Genomic DNA, 27,664 nt, shown 5'->3' on the forward strand with positions numbered 1-27,664 from the left:
GGGGACAGAGGGCAGGAGGAACTACAGAGTGATTAGAACTCATTCTAATTTCCCACCACAGCAGTAATGAGCCTAGCTCAAGCCCTATTGAATTTGAGAGGATTGCTATGTTGATTACTCATATTTACACTCATGAGTGAGTAGTAAAATCCCCTCTTTGTTCTCTAAAAACAGAGGATAAAAACTTAACCAAATATCAAGCTATTCTAAGAAATGACAGCCACATAGCCTCTTTGTAGCCTTACATTCACATCCATGTTCCGAAGTGTTGGCCTTCAAGTATCTGCTTAGCTTAAATGTCAAAATTAGTTGACAAAATGGCATAATAGAAACTGGCAATAGCTGGAAATCAGGAGACCTTGCTTTAAATCTCAGATCTCCTCGGAAGAACTGGGTCACTCTAACCTTCCTGAGTCTCCTCCCCTCGTCCATAAACAGTGATGGGAAAGGTAATTGGATGATCTTCCAAATCTGGCATTCTGATTCTCACAATGTTGCCTTTAATTGTAAATGTTGGAAGAATTAAATTTCCACAAATTGACTTGCCAACCTAATTTAGTCCACCAATAGGAAGAAGACATGTAAACAAAGTGATAGGCAGAAACAAATATCACAGATGACTTTGGTAGAATAAGTTTCCTCCATAATAATTTATGGCTCCTAACAATGGCAGATGGAACACTGAAAAGAGACAGTATTTGGTTGTAGAATGCAACTTATTTACCAGCAAATTTTTTGGGCGGGGAAGGTTTCTGAATGTACATGGTCACAGTATTTTTTCCTATGGTTTAAACTTCCAAGCATACTGAAAAAGGGCATGGAAAAATCCATTTTTAGCTGTTTGTGATTTTTCCTGGATCACTTCATAGTTAAACCTCATACATTGCCTTTACTTTATATGCCTGGAGTTCTCTGCCCTGGATATAATAAGTGACTAAAGGGTACAGATGATTAAGATTTACTGAGTATCTATTAAGTGTCCTGTTTTGTGGCAGGTGCTTGACCTGTGTTACAGATGACTGTATTTAAACCTTTGTAACATATGCTATCAGCCACACAATATCTTCTTGACATGCTGAAGGTTGCTTGCTTAGAACTTCTGTCTGTCTGTCCAAGAGGATAAGCCAGACATGCACCAGAGTTACTGCTGCAAGAGCAACCCTCAACCAATATCAGATGGAAATTTGGTGGATAAATATTCCAGCTTCCTCACCACTTGTTTGGGATAACTCTGAAGCATATTTTACACTTGCTCCCAGTCTTCAGAGGGCCTGAGTTCTGGGTGCCCCTGGGGAATATGGGCTTGATAACATACCCTTTATGGGCTGCCTTCTATGTCTGTTTTGACACTCTGGTATTTCCTGCAATTGTATTCTGATACAGTACTAACACTAGCATCTTTGCCTCAGTGTGTGCTTCTTGGGTATCCAAACTAAAACATCCCCCAAGGTCCTTGTGGAGTAGGTACCATTATTGCTAACTTACAGAGAGGAATCTGAGGGTCAGTATGGTTAAATAATAGTTGTTAAGTCATGATGCTAGAGTTTTGCTGGCTCACAGAGACATTCCTCTACACCAGTGCTTCTCACCCGAGGGAAATTTTGTCCCCCAGGGGACACTGAGATGTCTGCAGACAGATTTGGCTCCTAGGAGGTGGAGAGAAGGGAGGCTGCTAAACATCCTATAATGCACAGTTCAGCTCCCTACAGCCAAGACTAATTCAGCCTAAAAAAAATGGCCAATAGTGGCAAGCTTGGGAAATGCTGCTCCTCACCCAGCAAGGCTGGTTGTTGGATGGTAGCTCTCCCATGTGACTTATCTATTGCATTTCACTTCCAGGGCCAAGCTGTGGCTCAGCTGTGCTCCACTATCCCCAATGTGACTGTATTTGGAACAGCTTCTACTTTCAAGCATGAAGCCATCAAAGACTCTGTGACCCACCTCTTTGACCGAAATGCAGACTATGTGCAAGAAGTGAAAAGGTAAGGTGTTTGCTCAAAGGAGCACCAGGTTGGCCCTTGCTCTTCTCTCTCTCTGAAAGAACAGTTGCTTTCATCTGGAAGGAGGCTAATACTACCATAATAATAATAGTAAATATACATTGAGGTCCTAGTATGACTAGCTCTGTGCTAAATATTTCACCTATATTAGCTCATTTAACGCTCTTAACAGCCCCCTTGTGCAGAAGAAAAAATCCAGGAATAGAGCAGTTAAGTAGCTTGCAAAGCAAATGTATAACTTGCAAAGCCGTTATGCTAGCTCAGTGGTCAGCAAACTCATTAGTCAATAGAGCCAAATATCAACAGTACAACAATTGAAATTTCTTTTGAGAGCCAAATTTTTTAAACTTAAACTTCTAACACCACTTCTTCAAGACAGACTCGCCCAGGCTGTGGTATTTTGTGGAAGAGACACACTCAAGGGGCCAAAGAGCCGCATGTGACTCGAGAGCCGCAATTTTCAGACCACGGTGCTAGTTGCTATAACACTGCCTTAACTCAGAGAAGTTTATTTCTCCTTCATTTATACAACAGCCTAAGGAAATGCAGACTCCAACCTGGGTATGACTGAGAGCCAATGAAGGACCAGAGTGGTTACATGATCAGATTTGGGTTTGGGGCAGTCACTGGTGGTACGCAGAGAACAGATGGGAGACGGGAGGCTGAAGGCAGGAGATCAGTCTGCTGGGTGTTGCAGTCATCCAGGGGGACATGGCTTCTAACCTAATCCATTTCCACCGGTGATCCCCTGAAGCTATTGATCATGGCTATGTGCATGTGCATCAAGTGGAAAACCCAGCTGCCACCATGTTCTCAGATGATTTGTGCATCTCAGCCCTCCTGATGCTCAGCGTTTGAGGCTGGTCCTCAGGTTATATTCCTGAGGAGGGTTTAGGGATGTCCCAGAGCATATTTCTGCATTTTCAGTTGATCAGCACTAAATTGCAAGGTACAAAGGAATTAAGTTGTCCAGCTAGCATCCTAATAATAGGATTACAATTTTCTGCTAATCACACAGTAAGATGGAAAATCGAAGGACTAGAGGGATGGAAGACCTGGTTATCTGAGATGGTGGATTTAGATCAGATTAAGTGAGAGTTTCTTGGAGAGTCTCCTGATATTCTGAATTTTCAGATTTGTTATTAAAGTTTAAACAGAGAGATTTGCATGTAATTTAAAATTGACCCAATATTTCTGGGGTGGGGGTTTGGGGGGCATGAAAAGAGAGCTTTACAGGGAGATACTAGAAGTTCCTCATCTGGTTCTCCGAAGTCTGTAGATTGCAGGCATAGTTTAAAGACTTCCAGGATTTACCTATGCCTATTTTTATAACCCTTAGGTAGTCCTTCTTTTACCTAGCGTCTATCAAGTTGTGGTGGAGAAAATGAACTACCATGTCCCTTCAGCAATCTTTTCTTTCATCCTCTTAATGATATTTTTGTGAGCATCCTTTCCTTTATTCACTTCATAAATATTGAATGTCTCTGTTGGGCCAGATATGAGCCAGGGCGGGAGACACAGCCAGATCACTTTGAGAGATCATTTACGTAGAGTTCGAGTCTAGTTGGGGAAGAGGAGACAATTTTTTTAAAACTCCTTGATTTACAAGTTCAATAAGTGCCCTGCTGGAGAAATGCAAGGTGCCAGTAAACATATGCAGTTGGGGAAATCAGACACATTTTCCATCAAAGGGTGAGATTTGTGCTAAAATCTGAAAGATGAGAATTTGGCCAAATAAAGAGCATTCCTGACTTGGGGAGTGATATGTGCTAGGGCCCAGTGTCAGAAAAGGCTTGGGAAATTTGAGAATCTGAAAGAAGACCGGTGCAGCTGGAGGCGGTAGGATGTGGAAAGTAGTAAGAGAGTAGCCGAAACCGATTTGGCTCAGTGGTAGAGAGTCGGTCTGCGGACTGAAAGGTCCTGGGTTCGATTCCGGTCAAGGGCATGTACATTGGTTGCGGGCACATCCCCGGTAGGGGGTGTGCAAGAGGCAGCTGGTCAATGTTTCTCTCTCATCGACGTTTCTACCTATCTCTCTCCCTTCCTCTTTGTGAAAAATCAATAAAATATATATTTTTTAAAAAGTAGTGAGAGAATAGACTCAGGAGGGGCAGCTCTTCTGAAAATGTGAGGGACAGACTATGGCCAGGGAGCTCCTGAAGTTCCCATTTCCCATGTAGCTGCTCCATCTCCTTGTCCCTCTCTGTCCTTGACCTGTGATCTTTAGCCCCAAATCAGTGATTTCTCCTGATGTCAGCAGAGCAGAAGATAACAGCATATGAGATTCCTCTCATCATCACTTTCAAGTGTGACTTCCAGCAATTCCTTATGAGTTTAAATAGAGACTCCGGAATTAGTCTAAAAATGACTGGGAAGCTGCAAATATATGTATGCCCTCTGTCCCACTAATCCTACTCTTAGGAAATAATCCAAAAGAAAAAAAAGACAACAGGTCCCTGGTTGCCTACTGCAGAGCCAAGCACCGCTTCTGATTCACGGCAGGTGTGCAGCATATGTCCCGGGTGAATTATAGCATCGTCTGTAACAGTGAAGATGCAGAAGCAGCCTCCGTTATCAACAGAAGGAAAATAGTTCAGCAGATTACGCTACACCCACACACTTGAGTATTATGCAGCCCCTAAAAAAAAAGATAATTATGGAGACTGTCACAAAATGAGAAAAATAGCCGTGGTAGCATATTGAGTGAAAAAAGAAGAATGCCAAATTTCATCTACACGGTGATCACAGCTTTGTATACATTCTCGACTCAAAAGGACATAAAATGAAAGGAAAGGAGGGATCCAACTGCTAACACGCAATAAGAGGTGGATGCAGAGTATTTCTTTTTTTGATCACGGATATTGTTTATTGCACTATTATGTATCTGATAAACTAGAAAAAAATAGTAACATAAATTCTGTGAGATGAGAACTCTCTTGTACACCAGCTCATTGGTAAGGTTCTCTGGAACACATTCTCAGCTGTGAGCCAGGCATTGTGAAGGAAATAGGGGGAAGTTATTTATAATATAGACCTAACCTGCACATCACTTTCTCCTTCTCTGCTTGGGAGGAGAGAAATGACTATGCTTGAAACCAAGTGTAAGAAGAAGATGCCTTGAATCGTGTCCATCTGACTGTAGAGCCATAAAAGTAAAAAGGAGAGAAAAACCAGAGAGAGCACCAAGGTGGACAGCCCCAAAGCGGGTGTCTGAAGGATGGGAGGGATTTCAGAAGGTAGAGGGAGGAGGAGAGCCAGTCCCAGGCAAGGCGAGTGAGCCCAGGCCAGGTGGACAATAAATAGCCCCAGATTTTGTTGGTCTCCTTGTGCTCTGCTGAGCATTGCAGTTAGACTGTTGTATGTGTACCTCAGACAGACCTGCAAGGACAATTCCTCACTTACAGGTAAAGAATCTGAGACTTAGTAGAAATTAATGAGAGTCTAATCACCTGGATGGGACAGAAAGTGATCCAGAAAGGATTCCTGGATGTGGTATTGCTAAGTCCATGTGGGAGCCATTAGTAGTAAACACTTCCTAAGAAGCACAATCTGTGCTCAGCACCCTGTAAAGCAGGGGTCCTCAAACTTTTTAAAGTGGGGGCCAGATCACGGTCCCTCAGAGAGCTGGAGGGCCGGACTATATGAACTACTAATTCCTACTGTAACACCTCGGCTGCGCTCACTGCCCAAAAAACCTGGCGGGCCGGATCAGACTCCTCTGCGGGCCGCATGTGGCCCGCGGGCCGTAGTTTGAAGACCCCTGCTAAAGAGTCTATTGTGTACTGAGTGCTAGCTTAGCCCACTGTTTTCAGTCCTCTATGAGTGGCCTACTGTGTGCCAGGCACTGTGCTGGGCACTCTGCAATAGCCTCATCTCTCTGTCATGAACTTGGAGGTGACAATTAAAGCTATGGCACAGGTGAGTTCTCAGAGGAAAGGAATTCAGAAAAAGAACTGAGTGAAGTGTCAGGGGTCCAACTGGACATGAAAGTTACAATAAAGTGGAATTAACTTCTTGGCCAAGTAGAAAGGTTTCTGTCCCAGTAATGACTCTATGGGACCTGCTACCACTCAAGAGAAATTCTTCACTGATCCATGTGAGTGCGAAGCATTCCCAATAAAGGTGTGAGGAGTTGAGGACCAAGGAAGGAAAGACACAAAAGTCTCAGATCAGCAATTCCAAAATATCTTGCTGCTGATTCTGGCCTGGAGAATCCTGAGCTGGGGCTATTTGTGTTTGGATCTGGAGAGATTTATGACAGCAGGAGAAAGCAGAAATAGCAAATGTGGCACTTGGCTTTCTGCCCTCACCCTTTCCATGTTTATGTCATCATGATTATGTATATACACAATGGAGCACCCCCAAGATTGGGGTCTAATGCTGGCCTGTGCCTCTGGGAAGTGACCTCACTCTGCTTATGCTTCTTATGATTATTTCATTAAAAGGAGCTGCTTGGTGCCTGGTAGGGCATGGCTCAGTGGTTGAACATTGACCTATGAACCAAGAGGTCATGGTCCAATTCCCCATTAGGGCACATGCCCAGGTTACGGGCTCATTCCCTGGTGCAGGAGGCAGCCGATCAATGATTCTCTCTCATCACTGATATTTGTATCTCTCTCTCCCTCTCCCTTCCTCCCTGAAATCAATAAAAATACTTTTTTAAAGAGGAGCTAGTAGGGTGTTTTTTGATGTGGGTATAATGAGGGAGGGGCCAGCAGCATTTCAAATAGACCCAACTGGGTCCAGCTTGGTTGATGGATTGGGCTGGTAATGATTGAATGAGGGATTGCTTTGTTTTCAATGAAGGAGCTTTGCTAACCTCAAAAGCAGCCATGTCTTCTTAGAAGTTTGACCGAAATGGCCAAAGTATCTTTCCCTTGGGGCCCAGGAATGACATCTGTCTCTACTTGCTTCTCTTCCTCAGAATTCACCTCACCCCACCACACCATGGCCTTCAAAAGGATGCAATGGTAGCAGGGACTAATGAATTTGTGGCATATTTGGCATGTGTAAACCCAGATTTAGCTGATTCGACTATAGAAATGTCGAGAGAGGTGTTGGGAGGAGCAGGTGGCCTGAATACACAGGAGACCCATGTGAAGCCAGGAAATAGCCTCTGCTTTGCTCTACCCTTGCTGGAGACTGTGTGGCCTAGAAGTGCCAGTACTGGTCACCCTGGGGCTGGCCACAGCTTATACTGTAAAACCCTACTCCACCTCTGGGGCCTTCACCTTGTATGTAGATGCAAAGGCTCAATCCAGTGTCCTTCCATTGCCTGTAGTGGGCCTTGGGTTAGTCACCTGAACCCATTCAGTCTCCATTTCCTCATCTATCAAATAGGGGTTATGGTCCCCAAGTCACAGGGCTGGCATAATGTGTCGATGAGATGAGACATAGGAAGTGCTCAGTGCTGTGCCTGGCACATAATAGGTGCTCTTGAATATGGGACATCCTCTGCTAAGAGGGCCAAGGTCATTGAGCCTCTATTTTAATGGTTTCTGGGTTTTCGGATACTTGGGTAGATGGTTGAATTGTTGAGGTTTTGCACAATCTTTCATGCTCTTTTGCCAAATCAGAACTCTCTTTAAGTTAGACCACTCTGAAAAATGGGAATAAAAGCTACCATAGACCCAGAGCTACCATGAGTGGGGCCTGGTGCTCCATATGCATCAATTCATTCAAGCTTCACAGAGAAGCCAGGGGCAGGTGTTATCACCATGATCTCCTTCCACAGTTAGGCACAGAGACACTAAGTAACTCAACTGAGGTCACACAGCAACAAGGGGCAGAACCAAACGTTTAACACTGAGATGAAATTCAAGTTCCTAAGCCCAGTGCTATGCTGCTATTACCCCACCCGCACAGCTGCCACTGCCCTCACGGTTGTGGCTGCTAGTCTTGAGTCCTTCTGGAAGGAGATAGTGGCAGGGCCTCTCGCTACCATGTTTGGGCTCCCACAGCCTGCCTTGGGACTACTCTGTGCTAATTGCCCTAAGTCAGGGTGTTGCACTGTTCTCTGTGAATGCCTTCTTCTCATCCCCTGACCAATTCCTGCTCATCTATCAGTGCTCAGCAGAGGATTATCTACCACAGCCCCCTGGGTCAGTCTGTTGGAGCTGGGATCATCCCATGTGTGGGTCGTCCATTCATAATCTAACTTCTGAGTAGCAAGGATAAAGTCAAGCCTTCATCTGCGTATTCCCAGATCAGCACACACAGAGCCTAGCATGTAGTCAGCACTTGCGGAATCATTGTCCAGTGGCTGAAAATTGAGGGCAAATGTGTAGGACCCTGATCATCGGTGTTTCCTATAATCTAGGATGAAAAAAAGCAGCTTGAAAATAGAAATCTCTTGACCTTCCTGTATAGAAAAACATGGCCTACCTCTAGATATATGTATACTCATTTTAAATGACGAATTTTAAGCCTGAATTCTTTGAAGACTAAATTGACCACTTTTCCAGAGCTACTTGCTAAAACTGTCTTCATAATTATACTGGTTTAAGCATTTATTAAGTCTTAAATTCAGAGTGGTGGAAAGGCCATCAGCATTGCACTTAAACTAGACTGACATTTGAAATTCCAGCTGTGCTGGTTAGATCTGCTTGGGCAAGGTGCTGCAGCTGTGAGCCTTCATTTCTTCATCACAGCAGGGGAGTAAAATGGCTGCCTCACAGATGGGTCATGAAGATTAATTATGAAATGCCTGGGGTATAGGGAACTCAGAAAATGTAAGAGAGATGTGGAATATCAATCTAAAAAGTTTTCTTCATTTCTTTTATTTATTCATTGACTTATCCATTTAATCATTAATTCATACAATCTATCAATATTTCTTGAGAACCAGTGCTTCGTCCAGCAGGTTGAAAAAGGCTGAGGATTAGCAGCACAAACATGGTTTTATGTTTGTGTGTCATGGGGCTTATGTTTTGGTGGAAGAGGCAGTCAGTGAATAAGTAAACAAATAAAATAATTACAGCCCACAGTAGATACTAAGAAGTATCCCTTGTGGACACTAAAGCATAAAGGGAGCTAAAGCAGAGATAATTTGGGGGTGGAGTGAGGTGATTAGTTACAGCTTCTCCGGTGAGCCACATGTGAGTAAGGCCTGAAGGATAAGAAGGAAGGGGCCACTTCTAAGGAGAGCTGGGGAGAAGGTTTTCAGGTAGAGATTACAGCACATGCAGAGGCCTCGAGGTAGGGGTTTTAGGGATAGCCAGAAGGTTAGGAGGCCTTGAAAAATTAGTGTGATGTAAGGTTGGGAAAGTGGGCAGGAGCTCATAGGTCACCTCTTACCAGAGTCCAGGGGACAGAGCAATAGGCCTCTGTGGGGCAGCTAATATAGGAAGATTGATTGGCAGGATGTGGGAGGAAAAGTGGATCTGCGAGTAAAATATAGATGTGAGAAGCATCACCCAGGAAGTGAGGATTCAGGGCTGGGCAGGTCCACCAGGAGCATTTGGGATGCTGCTCCTGAGCACAGCCATTCTGCAGGCAAAGAGAGAGGTCTTGGGAAAACTGAGTTCGCAGGGAGGATCTGATGGCCCAGGAGGGCTGGCTAGAGGCAGAGCAGGATCTTACTGCCAGAGGAACAAGCAAACTTGGCAGGAAATGGGCCTGGTGGGGGTGAGGAAGATAGGAGCATAGTTACTCATCCCAGGATGTAAGGTGGAGACCTGATCACCAGGTGTGAGGCACCAGCTCAGAGCTCACCAACAATCTGTGTGCTTCACCTCCTTCCTGACCCTCCAGCCTCACCTTACAGCAAGCTCCCTCCGGTCCGGCCCTCACTCTCACTGCTTCTCTGACTTCCTGCTCATCAGGCTCCTCCATCATGGGGCATTTGCACATATTGTTCCCTTGGCCTGGAACACTATTTCCAGCATTGTTTACTCAGATAACTCCTTCACCCTCCACTCATCACTTCCCAAGTGACCTCTTTTCTGGCAGCCCTGATTGAGCAAACTCACAATTTAAATGGTCTCATAATGCCTTTATGACACTAGGCCCATTCTGTTTCCATTTAATTTTATTTGTGTAATTATTGGTTACTGTCTGCCCAGTGTAAGCTCCAAAAGGGGAGAAATCAAATCTGTTTGTGCTCACCTGTATATCCCCCAGTGCCTAGTGCAGTGCCAGTGCTAATAATTAATACAGTAATTAATGAGCAAATTAATTACTAATTTACCAATTGCTGGCGTGGTTCTTGAGTAACTACCCTGTTTCCCCAAAAATAAGACAGTGTCTTATATTAATTTTTTTCTCCCAAAGTTGCGCTAGGTCTTATTTTCAGGGGATATCTTATCTTTCCATGCACAACGTCTTATTTTCAGAGGATGTCTTATTTTCGGGGAAACCCCGGTAGCTTAGACCACAAGTCCTCAAAGGGTGGTGGTAGAATCAGCACCATCAGCATCTCCTTGGAACTTTTAGAAATGCAAATCCTTGGGCCCCACCCCAGAGCAACTGGAGCTAGAAGGAGAGGGGGTGGACACCTTATGACACGTTACAATTTGTGCTTTAATGAGCCCTCTGGGAGATTGCCATGCACACTTCTGTTTTTGATCCACTGTCCTAATGCCCTCGATCTGAACTTAGGGATGGGACTTAAAAGAACACATCTGGGTAGATAAAAGCTATATTAGGCTGAAGCAAAACTGATAATTTTGGATAAGCCTTTGTAATGGGATGGCTTTTAGGCTGAGGGTTTTGAATGGCATATTCACATTAAGGTTTGGCTGCCCATTTAATGTCTGAACTCAAGCGATGCCCATGAAATTTCCTAGTTAGTGACATTATGGACACAGCTGTTGACATGTCCTGCAGTGCCTAAATTTTGCTAGGGGTGAGGGTGGTGACAGAAAAACTGAACCGTGTGTGAAAACAAGGCAATCATGCAAAACTCACACATCTGAGGGAACACTATTCTTTTCTGAGCAGAGCAGGGCCCAGCCACAATTGGACGCTTTGTGAGCATAAGTATTTTTCCTACAATCTTCAGAGTTCCCTCCTGCATAATATCTTCTATCGGTGGAAGCCCAATGGATGTTTGTTAAATGCATGCATGAGTGAGTGAATCTGTGAAGGTATAAATAAATGAATGGAAGAAGGGATCTTCTTCCTACCGTGTTTCCCTGAATATAAGACATCCTCCGAAAAATAAGACCTAGCACATAGAAAGATAAGACATCCCCTGAAAATAAGACCTAGAGCAACTTTGGGAGAAAAAATTAATATAAGGCACTGTCTTATTTTCGGGGAAACAGGGTAATAGAGTACTGCCTAATAGAGTACAAATGGTGGATTCTCCCTACCGCTATAGGAAGATCCTCTCCTTTTAATTCTCTTCCTCCAAGACTATATTTTAGATTGAACCTGGGGATTGGACAAATGGAAATTTGCAAATTAAATTAACATGATTTTTATAACTTCACTGAAGAGAGAGGGGTAGAGGGAAGAAAGCCAATCCCCCTGAGACCAGAAGCCCCAGGAAGACAGAGAACATGGTTTTGTTCACCACTCAATGTCCAGCACCTTGGACAGAGCATGGCACATAACTTAAGGTCCACAAATATGAATTGTTGACTGACTGACTTATGGGGTGATCATTATGTGGCTGGCAATGGGCCGAACATTTCATTGGTCACCTCATTTTATTTTTACCACATGCCAGCTCCACTTTACAAAGGTGAAAGCTAAGGCACAGAAAAGCTGAGGGAGGCAGCTCGATACAATGTAGACTGTCTGACTGTGATGTTCATGCTCATTCTCTAGCCTAGGTTGGTTTTCTGTATCAGCCACCAGCCAGATTCTAGGCTCTCTCCAGTTTTACGAAATTGCATAGCTGGACTTAGGAGGATAAATGCATCTCTGGGGCTTCTGCCTTATTTACTGCTATTCCCAAGAGCTCTTAATCTTCCTGATTCTGGGAGTAATCAGTATGACACAGGAAGGGAAAAGGATTGACAGTTTGGTCCCTGACTGGTTACGGTACTGTCCTTTGTGTTCTCGTCATTCAGAATCTCTGCGGAAGGAGTGGACATTGTTTTGGATTGCCTCTGTGGGGACAACACCGGAAAAGGTCTCAGCCTTCTCAAACCCTTGGGAACCTACATTTTATATGGTGAGTGCTGAACAGTAGTGGGGGACATGCTCACCAAACACTGCTCAGGTGCTTACAGACAAAGGCTCTAAAAAATGAAATGGGTTGCTGTTAGGGCAATGCGGTTGGGGTATTTACTTTTTTGATGTGTCCCAAAATACTGCTGTTGGCATTAGTTGTTTTCAGTGATAAAAGTGACATATGCTCTGTTACTCCCAGGAGTACTTCTTATTCCAAAAGAGATCAAGCCAAGCCAAACCAATGTAGTCACTGAAATGGGACTTGACTCACAGAAAGTGGCACAGGTGGGAAACCAAGAAAGGACCCACAGTAGGATGGAGGAGTGGCTGCTATGTTGGGGTTTTAAAGGCAGTTCTTCAGTATTAGAGATGAAGCTACAAAAAGAAAACAAACAACAGACTATCCTTCGTCTAAACTACCTTTGTATGTCCCAATCAAGACAGAAGCCCTGGGTAGATGGGGAACAGATCTGCTTCTGCATCTTGTGTTTGGGAGGATTTATGAAAGACAACAGGGAGGTTTTCTCTAACAGAGTGAGACCCCCAGAGCCCCTCCTCTCTTCTTCTCTTCTTTCAAAGCAATTTAAATATTAGTCTCCATAAAGTCAGAAAAGTATATCTGAATCCAGATGTTATGTTCCAAAGACAAATGATATTGGGTTAACCAACAGTTGAAATTTTTGGTACTTCTGTGCCCTTTATGTACATCAGAAAATTGAGCCTTAGTTCTGTATAACTTAGAAAAAATACAGTTTCCTTGCTATTAGCTGAGACACTTATAAAAGATAATCAACAGGTATAAATATGCAAGCATCTTTTTGTTGTCATGCAGTCATTATGTAAGAGAGGGAATAGGTTTTCCATTGCTGGTGTATTTTGGTATTTTCAATAGTGTCCACATATTTAAAAGCTCTTGGAGGTGGACATGAAATTTTTTAATTATTACTATTGATAAGAGAAGCACTGAGCATCAAAGCACAATGTAGGGAGATGGGTATGACTCACATGGTGTGACTAAAATGTGAGTCAAATGCAGATGGACTGTTTTTGCATCTTTTACTTATTTACTGACTCTATTTTTACTCCAGTTTCATAAATTCCATGGAATACAACTGAATTGTATTGTAGTGTCTAATTTATTACATTGACTACTTGATTACTAAGTAGTTGAAGCCTAGTACCATGAAGCCTGGTGATAGTCACCACATAAAATTAGAAGCAGTGATTAACTAGCTGCCAACCAGTTTAATCAGGCCAAATAGTTAAGTTTAAAACATATATTGTTTTTTCATTAATAACAGTTCACTGAGAAGAATTTACTCTCATTTCTATGAGGACAAGAGAGAAAACTCCTTGAAAAGGCCCCAATATGATATCTGAACTTGTACGAGTTCTCTCATCTACCCCTTCTGGGAACTCACAGCCGTCTTTTCTCTGGAAGAGCATCGTAGAGAATCTTTCCCAACTTCACCTCCCGTCTTCCCTCTAAAAGTGCTAATTCCAATTTGCAAAGCTCAGTTTCTCATACCAATTATCTCAAGTGGTTTTTTACATTTCTGCCTAGACCTCTCTGGAGCTAAGGCATTGGCCACACTATTTTCATGGCTTCTGAACTTGCTCCTTTGTGGGACAGTTTTTCCATCCACCTAAATTCTAGCTCAGCCAGTCTCTTCCTACCTCTATGTGCCCGCCCAAGGCAAAGCCCCAAGCCCCTCACTTGCTGAGGAGCCAACTTCAAGCCACAAAGGAGTCCATTTCTCAGTCTCAAAGAATGAAAACCAACCAGACATTTCAGCAATTCATCATTTTGTTAGAATGTTAGCTGAAAGCACATGCCCAACTTTCCAAAGTAATGACATGGTCACCTTGAGAGATGCTACTTCCTCTTTGATCCAATGTAACTTGGTTCAAATCAAGGCACCTTGTCACCACCCACCCCTCCCATTACCCCATTTCCCCAGGCGGACTCAAGCTCCTGACAGTTCTGGGCTGAACAACTGCCATTCTTTCATCTATAACAAGGGATGGTGATTTTCATTAGCAGTGATTTTGGGAATCTCCCATTTTCAGGTTCATCCAACATGGTGACTGGAGAGACCAAGAGCTTCTTTAGCTTTGCAAAATCAGTAAGTATCCATGCACATGCACGGCTAATGTACGACAGTGGTGTGGTGGTTTGCATGCTGTGAGCTCTCGCATCTAAGGACATTGACCTCATAACCTAAACCTTTTTTGCTCTTCACCTACATTGTTCATCTTCAGTGCAGCCTGAATTCCCACCTTGCTCACTACACGTGGGCGGGGCTGTAACTTGGGCTGCTTTTGTGTAAACAAGTCAGCAGAAGGGGTGGGGCATGTGTATGAAACTTCAGAAAGCTTTGTTTTGATTTCTATAGAGATTGCTTATGTGTTGATATTTTACATCATTGGCCGAAAAGAAACTAGTAGTGCATTTTATTTGCTTCATGGAAAGCAAATAAACTTTTTGACCAGGTTTCTGTGGGTACTTGAGATGTCTCTGAATCCTAATTTTACAAGTTGGAGATACAAATGGGATCCTTTTGAGCTAGTTTATTAGCCATTGACTTAGATAAGCATGATCTGAATACAGTGGTTACTTTGTCAGCAAAGGAAAAACCATATCCCTGGGCATTCACCCCATTGTGCTCCTACTGGGCCTACATTCCCATCTACAGCTACACTTGGGTGACTTTCCCCTACAACAGGGGGTTGCTGCTTCTCAAAAGAGCTTGCTTTTGTCTTCTCTCCTCCCAGTTCCTGTGAATTGCCCTTATTTTATTTCCCTTACTTTGCAAGCATCTTCTGAGCACCTGCTATTTCCGACTCTGAGCCAGTCACTGGGTATAACATCGAGTGAGATAGGGGCATGAGGCCCTTGTGATTCTCATGAGAAAAACAACTGAAATAAGTAAAACATACCAATAACATGATTGTAAATGGTCATAAAAGCTCCGAAGAAATGAAAAGCAGGTGCTGAAATAGAAAGCAGCAGGGTAGGCTAGAGGCATTTTGAATAGATGGTCAGGCAAAGCTTGGTAAAGGGTTTAAACTCATTCTAAGTATGGCTACAGAGTATTCATATGCCATTTAAGTGGCAACATTGGCTGCCAGAGGTTTCATCCCCAACGTGCCCTGATTCTAGAATGGTTACTACAGTACTTCCTGCCCCATGAAATGAGAATTGAAGGGTCTCTGTTTTCATTTGAACTTTAAATTTCAGCTACAGAATAAACAGGGAGCAGGAAGAGTCTAATGAAGGATGTGTCTGGAGCATGTCCCCTGGAGACAGGCTTTGTGTCACTCACAGCTGCTTTGTTGCTTTGGCAGTAATTACCGTGATGCTGACAGCCTGCTGAGGGTAACCAAATCGGTCCCAAATTACATACAATTGTAATAAGTGTTTTCTCTTTCTTCCCCAAATGCACAATCACAACACACAATTTTAATGAAATAATTGCAGGGTACCCAGGTTTGATGAAGGCGCACACAAAAACACAGCCAGGATGCAGGTTGACATTTTCCTGCCCAAACCAAGGGTGGCAATTATCAGAACACTACTAGCTGGAGGTCAAGAATAAAGGTTTTCCTTTCAGAGGCCTGGCACAATGTCAATTGGTCAGTTAGAAGCAAATTGAAAATAGGGCATGCCAGGGAGTGGAATGATAACCTTTGTTCTGGAAGATTCTAGAAAGGATTTTTGTTCTATATATTCAGGAGAGGCTTGGAAATGAAAGCATGTTTGTAATCACACCAGAATTTTTCAATCAGCTATCTTAATTACATTCTACCTTAAAACTCACACAGAGCTTGTGCACACTCTTTGTCAAGCATGCCATTTGCTTTCAGACCATAATGATGACGCTAATAATAGGTGAACTTAGCATTGACAGAGCAGTCTGACTCCAAATTCAGAATTCCTGTTCACTAAATCAGATCCATTCCTTCCAACATTCAGTGATAATAAAGCTAGTTCATATTTATGGAGTACCTAAGCACTTTGTACGTATTAACACATTTACTCCTCAAGATGATCCCATGAGGAACCACAAGGAAACTACTCACAGAGAGGTTAAGTGACTTGCTTAAGGTTGCACAGCTAATAGGCGGAGAAACCTGGATTTGAAACCAGGCATTTGGCTCTAGCATTCAACCATAACTGTACAGCTATTGTAGAATCAGCAAGGATTCATTTCACAAATATTTATTGAGGCATTGCAGATATAGTGAAAATCAAGTCATAAATGATGTTTTTTGCTTTTTCTTAATAATTAACCAATGGAAATAAATGGCTCTCCTGGAGCTGGCCCCCAAGCCCCCGGGAATGTACTTTGGTAACGAATTTTATGCATGAACCTTATCCTTATGTAAGCTTGTCTTTCTCACACTTATTTTCCTAACAATATGATTTTTTCACTTAAAAATAATCAGACCTTTTACTTTTTTGAGCCTCTTCAATCCTGGAAAGAGGCAGAATGTAAATAAATAGAGCTATAATACAGATATTATAAATGCTCATAAGTGCCCACCACATTCCTCTTTGTCTTCCATATTAAACTGAGAGTAACCATCTCATTTCTCAGAATCCTCAGAAACTGGAAGTTGAACTTCTAAATTTAAACTGACACCAAAGGAAACACAATTAAATCAAAACAAAGCAGTTGGATAAACATTTCTGTAGTTTAATGGGTGGCTTGCTTATTTTCATGTCTGATTGGGAGATAGGCAGCCGTATTTGCCAGTTATGTGTATTCCCACAAAGGACTGTAAGCTAGGGTTTCTCACCTTTAGTGCTATTAACATTTTTGGGGTGAACAATTCCTTGGTCCAAGGTGCTGTCCTGTGCATGTAGGATGTTTAGCAACATCCTTGGCATCTATACACTGGAGGACAGTTAGATTCAGTCATCACAACAAAAATGTCCCTAAACATTACCAGTGTCCCATAGTTGAGGGCTACTGTCTTAGTCTCAACACTATGTTTTATCCCTCAGTCCACTGTTCCTTCTTCCTGGATGACACTTTCTTCCTCTTCCTTATCTGATGCATTTCCAATCACCCCTCCAGCCTAGTCATTACTCCCCCAGGAAAGCTGCACCTGCAGTCAATGTCATCACTCCTACTTTGTCCCCCAGCACACTTTGTAAACCTTTATGCCACCTCACTCCCTTCATCAACCCCGCCCTTCAACAACCCCTTACCACCACCACCATTCACAAAGCCAAGTGCTTTACATTGAATTCTCCCAGGGAACATCAGAGGCAATACCCTGCCACTGTATGTAGCTGAGAAAAATGAAGCATGGAGAATAACAGGGAGCAAGCTGCATAGCCAGGATTCAATTCCAGAGCTAGTAATCTTAGCCATATTCCTTCACATTCCAACTGCACGTGGCCTAGTGGCTGATTTCAAAGGGCTCTCTCCCACCTTGATTCTGAGCTCTTCTCATAAGCACCACTGTCTGTAGTTCTCCACACATTCACCAGATAGATGTTTAAAAAAAAACAAAAACCCAACAACCTCACATGTGGAATCTTATGAACAAAATAATCTCATGAACAAAATAGATCCAGAGACATAGGAGTCTGGAGCAGACTGATGAATCTCAGGGAGAAGGTGGGATAGTTGGGGATGGGTGGTGAGAGGTTAACCAAACAACTTGTATGCATATGTGCATAACCCATGGACACAGACAAGAGTGTGGTGAAGACCTGGGGTGGGGTGTGTGTGGAAGGGAGTCAATGAGGGAAAAAGGGAACATCTGTAATACTTTCAACAATAAAGATAAATTAAAGAAAAAACACACACACCAACCAGATCTACCTCTTAGCTAGAACTGGACCCACTGCAGCCCCGTTTTGCTGAGAATGAGTCCTTGTAACCTGGCACCTCTCTCTTTCCAGTGGTGGCAGGTGGAGAAAGTGAACCCCATCAAGCTATATGAAGAGAACAAAGTCATCGCAGGGTTTTCCCTTTTAAATCTGCTCTTCAAACAGGGCCGCGCAGGCCTCATTCGAGGAGTGGTGGACAAACTCCTAGGGCTCTACACCCAGAAGAAGATCAAGCCCACCGTGGACTCCCTGTGGGCCCTGGAGGAGGTAAGAATGGTGCTTTCCCTCAGCAAATAGTCTCTTTTTAGTCCAGGCAGGTTTGGGCAACCAAATACTATTTTTTTTCCCACTAAATAATTTTTCTCCAGGTTTGTTTGTTTTAACTGATAGTCTTAAAGGCATTGTCCCATAGTATGGTGCTTTGAATATAAAAAAAAATATTTTAAATTCTCTAGTGGTTCTTTCTTTTTTTAATTGTATTTATTAGGTTGACATTGGTTTAAAAAATTATACATGTTTCATGTGTACAATTCTATAACATATCATCTCTATGTTGAATTTTCACCACTCCAACTCAAGTCTCCTTTCATTACCATTTATCTCTTTTTTATGCTCTCCTACTCCCCCCACCCCCCCTTTCCCTCTGGTAATCACCATACTGTTTGTGTCTATGAGGTTTTTTCTTTTTGCTTAATCTCCTCACCTTTTTCACCCAGCCTTCCAACCTCAACCCCCTCTGACAGCTGTCAATCTGTTCTCTGTATCTATTAGTCTGTTTCTATTTTGTTTGCTAGTTTATTTTGTTCATTAGATTTCATAAGTGAAATCATATGGTAGTTGTCTTTCTATGCCTGGCTTATTTTACTTAGCATAATACTCTCCAGGTCCATCCATGCTGTCACAAAAGGTAAGAGTGTTTTCCTTTTTGCAGCTGAGTAGTATTCCATTGTGTAAATGTACCACACCTTTTTTATCCACTCATCAACTAATGGGCCCATTAGTTGTAACCTGGGACGACTTCTAAATTTTGGCTATTGTAAATAACACTGCAGTGAACATAGGGGTCATATATTCTTTTGAACTAGTGTTTTGGATTTAGTTGGAAATATTCCCAGAAGTGGAATCTCTGAGTCATAAGGCAGTTTCATTTTCTGCCCAGATCTCAGCAGACCAGAGCCAGCAGGACTCGATAGAGTGGGGCTGCCAAGGTCTGGAGAGTGGAGATAATGGATCTCCTCTGAGAGAGAGGTGCCAGTCAGGTTCACAGGAATGTGGTGGGGATGGCCCCACCGCAAAGCCACATAACTCAATCACCAACACCTTCTGAGTGCCCTCACCTGTACACCCCTGCCCAAGCAGCTGACTCCTCAGCAGGGCACAAGCTCCGGAGGCTGGGACAAGAGGGAATCCAGAGGATGGGGCTATTGCTTTTCTGCAAGCTGATGCCCTAGGGAGGGTAGTGCTCCTCCCCCAAAAGATGGCATCTGTGGTGTGGAAGAGGGTCTCAGCATAGGGATCTTGGTGGCTGTGCCTTCAGCTCTCTCCCCAGAGCCACAAACTCTAGTCTCTTCTTACACTACTCTAGTCTGTTCTGCCCTCCCTCCACTGGAGCCCAGGATGAGTAGCTGCAAGTGAAATTTTTGTGCACTGGCCCTTTAAAAGGGCACCTGTGTCTATAGTAGACTCTCTCTCTCTCTTGGGTGGACAGAATCCCTGATTTTATTTTCTCTTCTCTCTCTTTTTTTTTTTAAAGACTGTTATATACTTTTATTGCTTTCAGAGAGGAGGGGAGAGGGAGAGAGATAGAAACATCAATGTTGAGAATCATTGATTGGCAGCCTCCTGCATGCCCCCATAGGGATCGAGCCTGCAACCCAGCATGTGCCCTTGACCGGAAACGAACTCGGGACCCTGCAGTCACAGGCTGACACCCTATCCACTTAGCAAAACCAGCTAGGGACCCTTGCTGGTTTTCACAGCCAGATATTATGTGTGCACCTCTTCCTGGTTCTGATGCTCTGGTCTGGGAAGCCTCACTTGGGGTTTAGACCCCACACTTCTTAGGGGGAACCCCCTGCAGCTGAGATGTCCCTCCAGAATCTTACTAGTAGCTGCTGCCTGAAGGAGTGGGGGCCAGCCCTTTTTGCGTCTCTGCTCTTCCTACTAATCTTATTGTGGCTTCTGTAAATCCTTGGTTATAAAACTTTTCTCCAGCTAGTCTTCAGCTGTTTACTCAGATTGCTTGCTCTATCTATATTTTAGTTGTTAATTTTAGTTGTAATTTGAGTGTAACATCCACCTACAACACTGCCATCTTCAGTCCTTTCTTCCCCGTAGTGGTTCTTAAATCACTTCCCTCACCATACTATTTGTACCATAAACCTTTCCAGGTAAGCACCAAATTTTAATTTATATATATGATTCATCTTGTGTACAAGAGAGCATGTATTTTGTTGCAACATCATTTATATTCACCTTGTGGGTATATAAAAGACCAAGAAGATCACAGCTCAGAATTGAAATGATTTGTGTGCTAAGCCTGATGCTTGGGGCCCTTGTGAGATGTTAGCTGTCACAATAAGGCATTGCAATTATTGATTAAATTGTTGGATCTATTGTTGGACTGTTTTCATTAATTGATCTACCCAAAGTTCCAGTATTTTAAAACCATTCCTTGATCACGAAAAAATTAAGAGCCCCTAATGTTATCTTTACAGATATTGGAGTGTGGCTGGTTGTTTGGGTTCAGGTGAAATGAGCTAGGAGGAGGTAAGGTCTAGAAAGTCTTTCAGGAGAAGGAAAGTTTGAGATATTTGGAGAGCCAGTCACAGCAGTTACCTGTGAGGATAAAATGGAGAAATGTGGCCTAGGTTTCCAGAGGCATTTTACTAAGAAATTTTCTTAAGTCAGAATTTCATAACCTTGGCTTCAGAGAGCAATGAAGCCACAGAGGAATGTTTTAAAATATATTGGAATGTGTGTTTTTTGTTGGTTTTTATATTTTGCATGGGGAAGTACCTTGTAATACACTTTTTTTTTATACTTTTGGGAGTCATGGTCACCTTTGAAAAGTTAACAAATGCAAAACTCTGCGGTACAGAGAGTGGGTATCCTCCTGGCAAGAAGGCTGGTGCTATTTGCCTAATGGAAGAGGTCGGCCAAATCCTATGGCTTCCGTAAACACAGAATCACTCTGACACCCTTTATAGGGATCATTGTATAATTAAATAGGACTGGTCCTGGTATGCACCACAATACCTCTCTGTTCCTGCAGTATTGTGAATAGTCTTAAAACACCCAACCACCAAAACCCTTGTTTCTTATGATAAAAGACACACATGCTTGTTGTAGAAAACTCCTAAATTAGCCAAAAGCATAAAGAGAAAATGAAATAACTTCAAGTCAAGAAATGGATAACATTATTAACATTAGGTTTGCTTCCTTCCTGTCTTTTTTCTATTACAGATGCTCACTATGATTCATTTTATTGCTAAATCAAATCAGATAATTGTTCATTCCTTCTGCTGTGTAATTTCCAAGATGGTTAGCCTATCATTGTGCTTTTCTTGAAAACATATTTATTTCAATCCATATGGTATTCATTATGATATCTCAATGCTATAGAGTACAGCTGGATGAAACCATTACCAGATTCTCAGTGGACAGGAATGAGAGAAAACTAGAAATAGTGAAGACCAGAGATAAGAGATTAACTTGACCATGGGACAAAAAAGGTAGCTTAAACTTAGACCCAGTGTCCAAAAGAGACACAACAAAACTGGTAGCATTTAAGCAGAGGTTGAAATCTGAGAGGGTTCCTGTTGGCCCAATGATTCCTTTTCTGATAGTTGAAATCAATACTGGTCATAATGGTAACTGAATTATCAAATATGTATTGAATAACTACTACGTGCCCTATATTTATTTATCTACTTCTCTACTTCTCTACTTATCTATCTATCTATCTATCTATCTATCTATCTATCTATCTATCTATGTCCTATATGTACATCTGTGCTTTATACTTTAAAAGAATAAGATTTGAACCAATTTTTTACCCCTTTGGGGATGGGGTCACTCCCACTGGGAATGTATGCTGTAGAATGACTTTAGAGAAGAAAGTTTAGATGTCATAGGATATGAAAGAGGCAAAAAACAAAACAAAACAAACAAACAACAAAAAACAGAAGAAGAGCATGCAAGGCAGAGGGACAAAGAAAGAAAGATCATGATGGATTCCAGGGAACAGTTTCATGTATTGGTGTGACCAAAGGAAGGAATGGCTTAAGGAGAGCCTGGATGAATAGGTCATCAGGGGCCACATGGAAATCTAGATCTTACTCTAAGCCCCATGGGAGGCCACTAAAATGACAGGGTTAGGAGGTGTTACAACATGATCCCAAGGGAAGAAGTAAAAATTATTAGGCTCCAACTGCAGAAGTCTGATGATATTCAAAGGAGATCTCAATCCAGCTCAGAATTGGGAAGGGGGCACCAGACTAATCATTAAGGTAGGTAAGGCAGCTAGGGGAATGAGCAGCTCCATGCATGCTGGAGCTAGGTCAGGATTGGCTCAAGAGCTGGGTCAACCAAGGATGCAGAGCAAAGCTTCTCAGGACCCACACCAAATAGAGATGGGAAAGCTGAGGTTGATAGCTGACTGAATAATTGATCACATAACTCCAGGACTTTACTGCAAGTGCTTCCAAATTCATGCACTTCCTTTCATCTTCACTGATGGCACCCCATGTAGCCTAAGCTGGACTAATCTTGTAAGGAACTCCTGATCAGTCCCACTCCCACACTTCCATCTTGCCCCTGTATAAGGCATTCTGTACCCAGCAGCCTCAGTGAACTTATCACTACCTAACTTAGATCATGTCCATCCTGCTTTAAAACCCTCCATGGCTTCCCATGGCACCTGGAATCCAGGTCTGTACGGCCCTGCCCCGTCTAAAATCTAGACTTCTCATCAACTTCATACTGTCCACCTCGCCTCCTACATCCAATCTTCAGTGGCTTTTATGTCCCTGGTGCTTGAGCCCACTCAAGCCTTTCTGCCTTGCACTGTTGAACCTGTTACTTCCTCTCTTTTGAACATTCCTCCCCCAGATTTTCAGAGCTTCCTTCCCATCATTATGTTTCAGCTTCAGTGAGACCTACCTAGTGAGGCTTTCCCAAACCGCCCTCCCGAAAGCAGCATCCTGCACAGCCAACCCTGCCTGGGTCATCCTCTCTCCCTTTACCTTGTGTGATAGCTTCCATTGTATTCATCACTAGTTGAAATGATCCTGTTCCCTTATTTGTCAACTTATTTAGACTCATGTCTCCCTTCCACTAGAATATAAACCCTAGATGAGGAGAGACCCTGACTATGCTGTTTAAGACCCCAGGACCTGGAACAGAGTAGATAATAGTAAACTTGTATTATATAAACAAATTAATGAATCCACCAACACACAAAAATATGGCTACTTAGAGATTTTCCATGTTTAACAATAAACATTTTTGAATGGATGAATGAATGTACAAGCTATCTATATAATAAAAACCTAAGCAATGATTGATTATGACGGAATGACCAGAATGACCGGTTGCTATAATGCACACTAACCACCAGGGGCAGACGCTCAATGCAGGAGCTGCCCCCTGGTGGTCAGTGCATTCTCACAGGGGGAGCACCGCTCAGCCAGAAGCCAGGCTCATGGCTGGCGAGCATAGAGGCCATGGTGGGAGCTTCTCCCGCCTCTACAGCAGTGCCAAGAAGCAGCGGACAAGCTGTAAGGAGCAATGAGCAGGCGGCCGGAAAGGAGCGAGGGGTCCTGGACTGTGAGAGTGTGCAGGCCAAGGTACAGGGTGGTCCTAAAATAAGATGTTACTGTAAGACAACTTGGACACAGGTGACATTTTGCTGAATGATCCTTTGGCGGTGGCAGGGGGTTGGGTGGGGTAGGGAAGCTGCCTGGTGCATTGTAACATGTTTAGCAGCATCTCTGGCCTCTACCCACTAGGATGCCAGTATCTGAGACAATAAAAAATATCTTCAGACATTGTCGAAATTGCCCCTAGTTGAGAACCACTGTCTTTAAAAAAAGTCATATTGGTTAAGACAGTCATCAGGAAAACAAAGGAAGTGTAAGTGCCCATAGCAAGCTAGTCATCCTTAGAGGGGAGACAGACGGCTGCTGCATGTTTGCCAACAAAAACATCCACAGGCACTAATCACAACACCCACCAACTTTCTGAGGCTCTTTTCTGCAATATTTACAGACATCTGTTGAGAGCTCCAGTTGGGCCAAACTCAGCTATTTATCAAGCCCACGCAGCTCTTCTGGGCTTGAAGAGAGCAGAGCATGCTTATTACTTGGGAACCTCAGAAGGAGGACTGTAATCATTTCTCCTCCCCACCCCCTCCCCCACCCAACCTCCCCTTTGATAAATGATTTCACAAAATTGCTTTTCAGGCTGGCTCTATAATTTCATCTATGGAATATAAATCCCATAGGGATTCAAAGAAAATTTTCTTGGGCTCTCTGAGCTCTCAGACTAGATTTAATAATATCAGAGATGATTCAGGTTTCTTTTTAGCCATCTGTCTCTGACTTTACTTTAAATTTAATACACAAAGCAGAGTGGATAGAATTCATCTCACATTTGCCTCCAAATATTACATGTGCAGCTGTACATTAAGTTGGAAAAAAGTTAATCTCTCCAAGGAGTTCTGAGGTGGGAAAGGTATGAAACCACAATTGTAAACCAAGAAGTAGTGATACCACTGAATACCTACTATGTGCTAGGACAGTGGTCGGCAAACCTTGGCTCACAAGCCATATGCGGCTCTTTGGGCCCTTGAGTGTGGCTCTTCCACAAAATACCATGGCCTGGGCGAGTCTATTTTAAAGACGTGGCATTAGAATAAGTTTAAATTTAAAAAATTTGGCTCTCAAAAGAAATTTCAATCATTGTACTATTGATATTTGGCTCTGTTGACTAATGAGTTTGCCAACCACTGTGCTAGGAGGATGTCAAGTTTATTTTAGGATGTCAGGTCTATAGAACGGGTAGACCACGTGTCCCCTGACCTTTGAGTTTATGATTCCATTTTTGAGACAATTACAAAACAAAGAATAACTTAGGGTTTGATCCTGGGGTGTTGGGTTCAAGTACAAGTGGATTCAGAAATGAGAAAGAATGCTGTTAAGGAAGAATGAATGTTCAGAGATGGTTTCAAGAACGAGATGGGGCCTGTTTTAGATGGGAAGGATTTATTTTCTTCGGATGATGTTGAGGTTAAAAAACAAGGTGTTACAAGCAGGAGGGACATGGACCACAGAAGTAGGAGTGAGAATGGGGTAGGGGGGGTTGAGAAGTCTAAGCTAAGCAAAGCAGAGGTTGCTGACTCAGGAGGAGAGAAAATAAGATTGGTTTTGGGCAGCGGAGTCCAATATTGGCTTTTGCTGCCAGGCAGAGGAGTTGGAGTCACATTCTGAGTATGGGGCTTGCAGTTACAGCATGGCCTAAGCAAAGCATACCACGTGATCCTCTCAGTTCCTAAAGCCCATCTGGTCCCAGGTATGACACTAGAAAGATTGGGCACTAGTAATAATAATACACCTGGGCTATAGTATAGAGCTGTGGCCTCTGATTAAAAATGTATTTTCCCATCTGCCATTTAATAGTATACAGAGGGCTCTGTAATGAGCTCAAAAGTGTCCTCCTCAAATTCATATGTTGAAGCCCTAACCCCCTGTACATCAGAATATGATTGTATTTGCAGACAGGCCCTTAAAGAGATAATCAAGTTCAAATGAGGCCTTTGGGTAGGCTGACTGGTGTGCTTATAAGAAGAGGAGATAAGGATACCTAGAGGCACCAGGGATGTGTGCATAGAGGAAAGACCACGTGAGCACACAGTGAAAAGATGGCCATCTGCAAGCCCAGGAATGAGACCCCAGAATGAAACCAACACAGCTGGCCCCTTGATCTTGGACTTCTAGCCACCAGAACTGTGAGAAAATGCATTTCTATAGTTTAAGCCACCCAGTCTGTGGTATTTTTTCTTTAGGGGAGCCCTACGAAACTGATAGAGGGTTGCACAGAGATCTTGGTAGTTTTAAAATCTTCAATGAAAAGCATTATCTATAGCATTTTACAACATTGCTTATATAAAGGTCTATGACTGTGCTCTCTATGATGGTACCAATAGCCACCACAAGTTGCTATTTACATTTAAATTAAGTCAAATTAAAAATTCAGTTCCTTAGTTGTACCAGCCACTTCTCAAGTAGTGAGAAGCCACATGTGGCTAGTGGCTACCCAACTGGACTGTGCAGAGATGGAAAAACGTACCTATCACTGCAGATATTCCATTGGAGCTGGTTTTAAAGATGATGTCATCCTTCTGTTGGAAGGTAGGAGAAAATGTGCCTTGACAGCAATCTAGCATGATTACCTTTTAGTAAATTATGTTAATTATGCGCATCCCTGTGTATCTCTCTTTGCCTTGGCTGCAGTGGAGTTCATTGCCCAAACGCAGTTCATCATTTAAGTGTCCCTAATCCCTCATTATGTGTCTACTGCATTTTTGCCTTCATGTTAATAATTGTGGTTTAATTATGTGTGTCTTTCATTCTATGCCATCCCAAAACCCATACAGAGATAAGTCTGTCTAAAGGAATGAATGAAAGGAAAAATAATGTGAGGTAGAGCTTGAAAGGGACCCTTATCTGTCTCGGCGCAAGAGGGTTACTTGATCAAAGGAAGATTAATGTTGAACTAACAAGAGGGAGGGAACAGTGATCCAAGACACAGGGGTGAGTGGGTTTGTGATTGTCAGTTTTTTAAAAAGCTACAAGCTTCAATTCCAACACCAGACTGGGAAGTGAAGAGAAGCTGAAGCTAAACATATGAAACAGAGGCTCAAACCTAAACTAAGAGGCAAATACTCAAGGAGAAACCATGGAAAATTCCACTTAATGATGGCAGGAGGCAACTGGCTGGCATAGACTTGCTTTAAAGATTTGAAGGATCCTTCTGAGACACATTTGGGGAAGGGGAGAATATTTATAAAGAATCACCAAAAGCAGGCAATGTGTGCTGTATCACATGCATGTTGATATGGAGAATAAACTGGAGCCAGCTAGTCTAGCCAGGAGCCCACTGCAGATTTTAGACATGACCGTTAGATAAGCTCCTGACTAAAGTGGGGCAGTAGAAAGGGAGAGAACAAGCAAATCTGAGTCATCCTACCTAATAAAGAGTAATATACAAATTAATCATCACTCTGCTACACCCACAAGCCACGACAGCCAGCCACACCCACCAGCCAATCAGAGCGAGTATGCAAATAAACCCAACCAAGATGGCTACAGCCACAGAGAGTAGGAGGGAGGCTTGGGTTTCCCAGGCAATAGAGGAAGCCAAGCTTTCCACCTGCCCTTGCTGGCCTAGGCCTCCACTCAAGGCTACGAAGTTTCAATTATAGAAGGCAAACAAATCAAAACAGAAATGGCTGTGGCCACGGAGCAAGCAGGAGGCTTGGCTCTACTCCAGGCTACAAAGTTTCAATTGTAGAAGGTAAATAAATTCCAGATACCAGGGCCTCGGCTTGGGTCACCAGGAGGCATGGCTGGCCTACAAACCACCACAGGCCCCTCACTTAGGCTGCCCCATGCCCCAAGGGAACCCCCACCCT

The 27,664-nt window shown here is 43.0% G+C and overlaps 1 protein-coding gene across 2 annotated transcripts in view; it reads left to right on the plus strand.

Annotated features, from left to right (window-relative positions):
• Positions 1–27,664, plus strand: part of VAT1L (vesicle amine transport 1 like) — a 141,579-nt gene that overhangs the window by 57,008 nt on the left and 56,907 nt on the right. For both annotated transcript variants that reach the window (XM_084861365.1, XM_084861366.1), the window contains exons 4-7: positions 1,840–1,982; positions 12,020–12,123; positions 14,193–14,248; positions 18,043–18,237. In XM_084861365.1, the coding sequence (XP_084717491.1) occupies positions 1,840–1,982; positions 12,020–12,123; positions 14,193–14,248; positions 18,043–18,237 (498 nt within the window). The remainder of the gene's footprint in view (positions 1–1,839; positions 1,983–12,019; positions 12,124–14,192; positions 14,249–18,042; positions 18,238–27,664) is intronic.

The sequence above is a fragment of the Pipistrellus hanaki genome, assembly GCF_964339955.1.
Source record: "Pipistrellus hanaki genome assembly, chromosome: 15".
NCBI classification, from domain to species: Eukaryota; Metazoa; Chordata; class Mammalia; order Chiroptera; family Vespertilionidae; genus Pipistrellus; species Pipistrellus hanaki.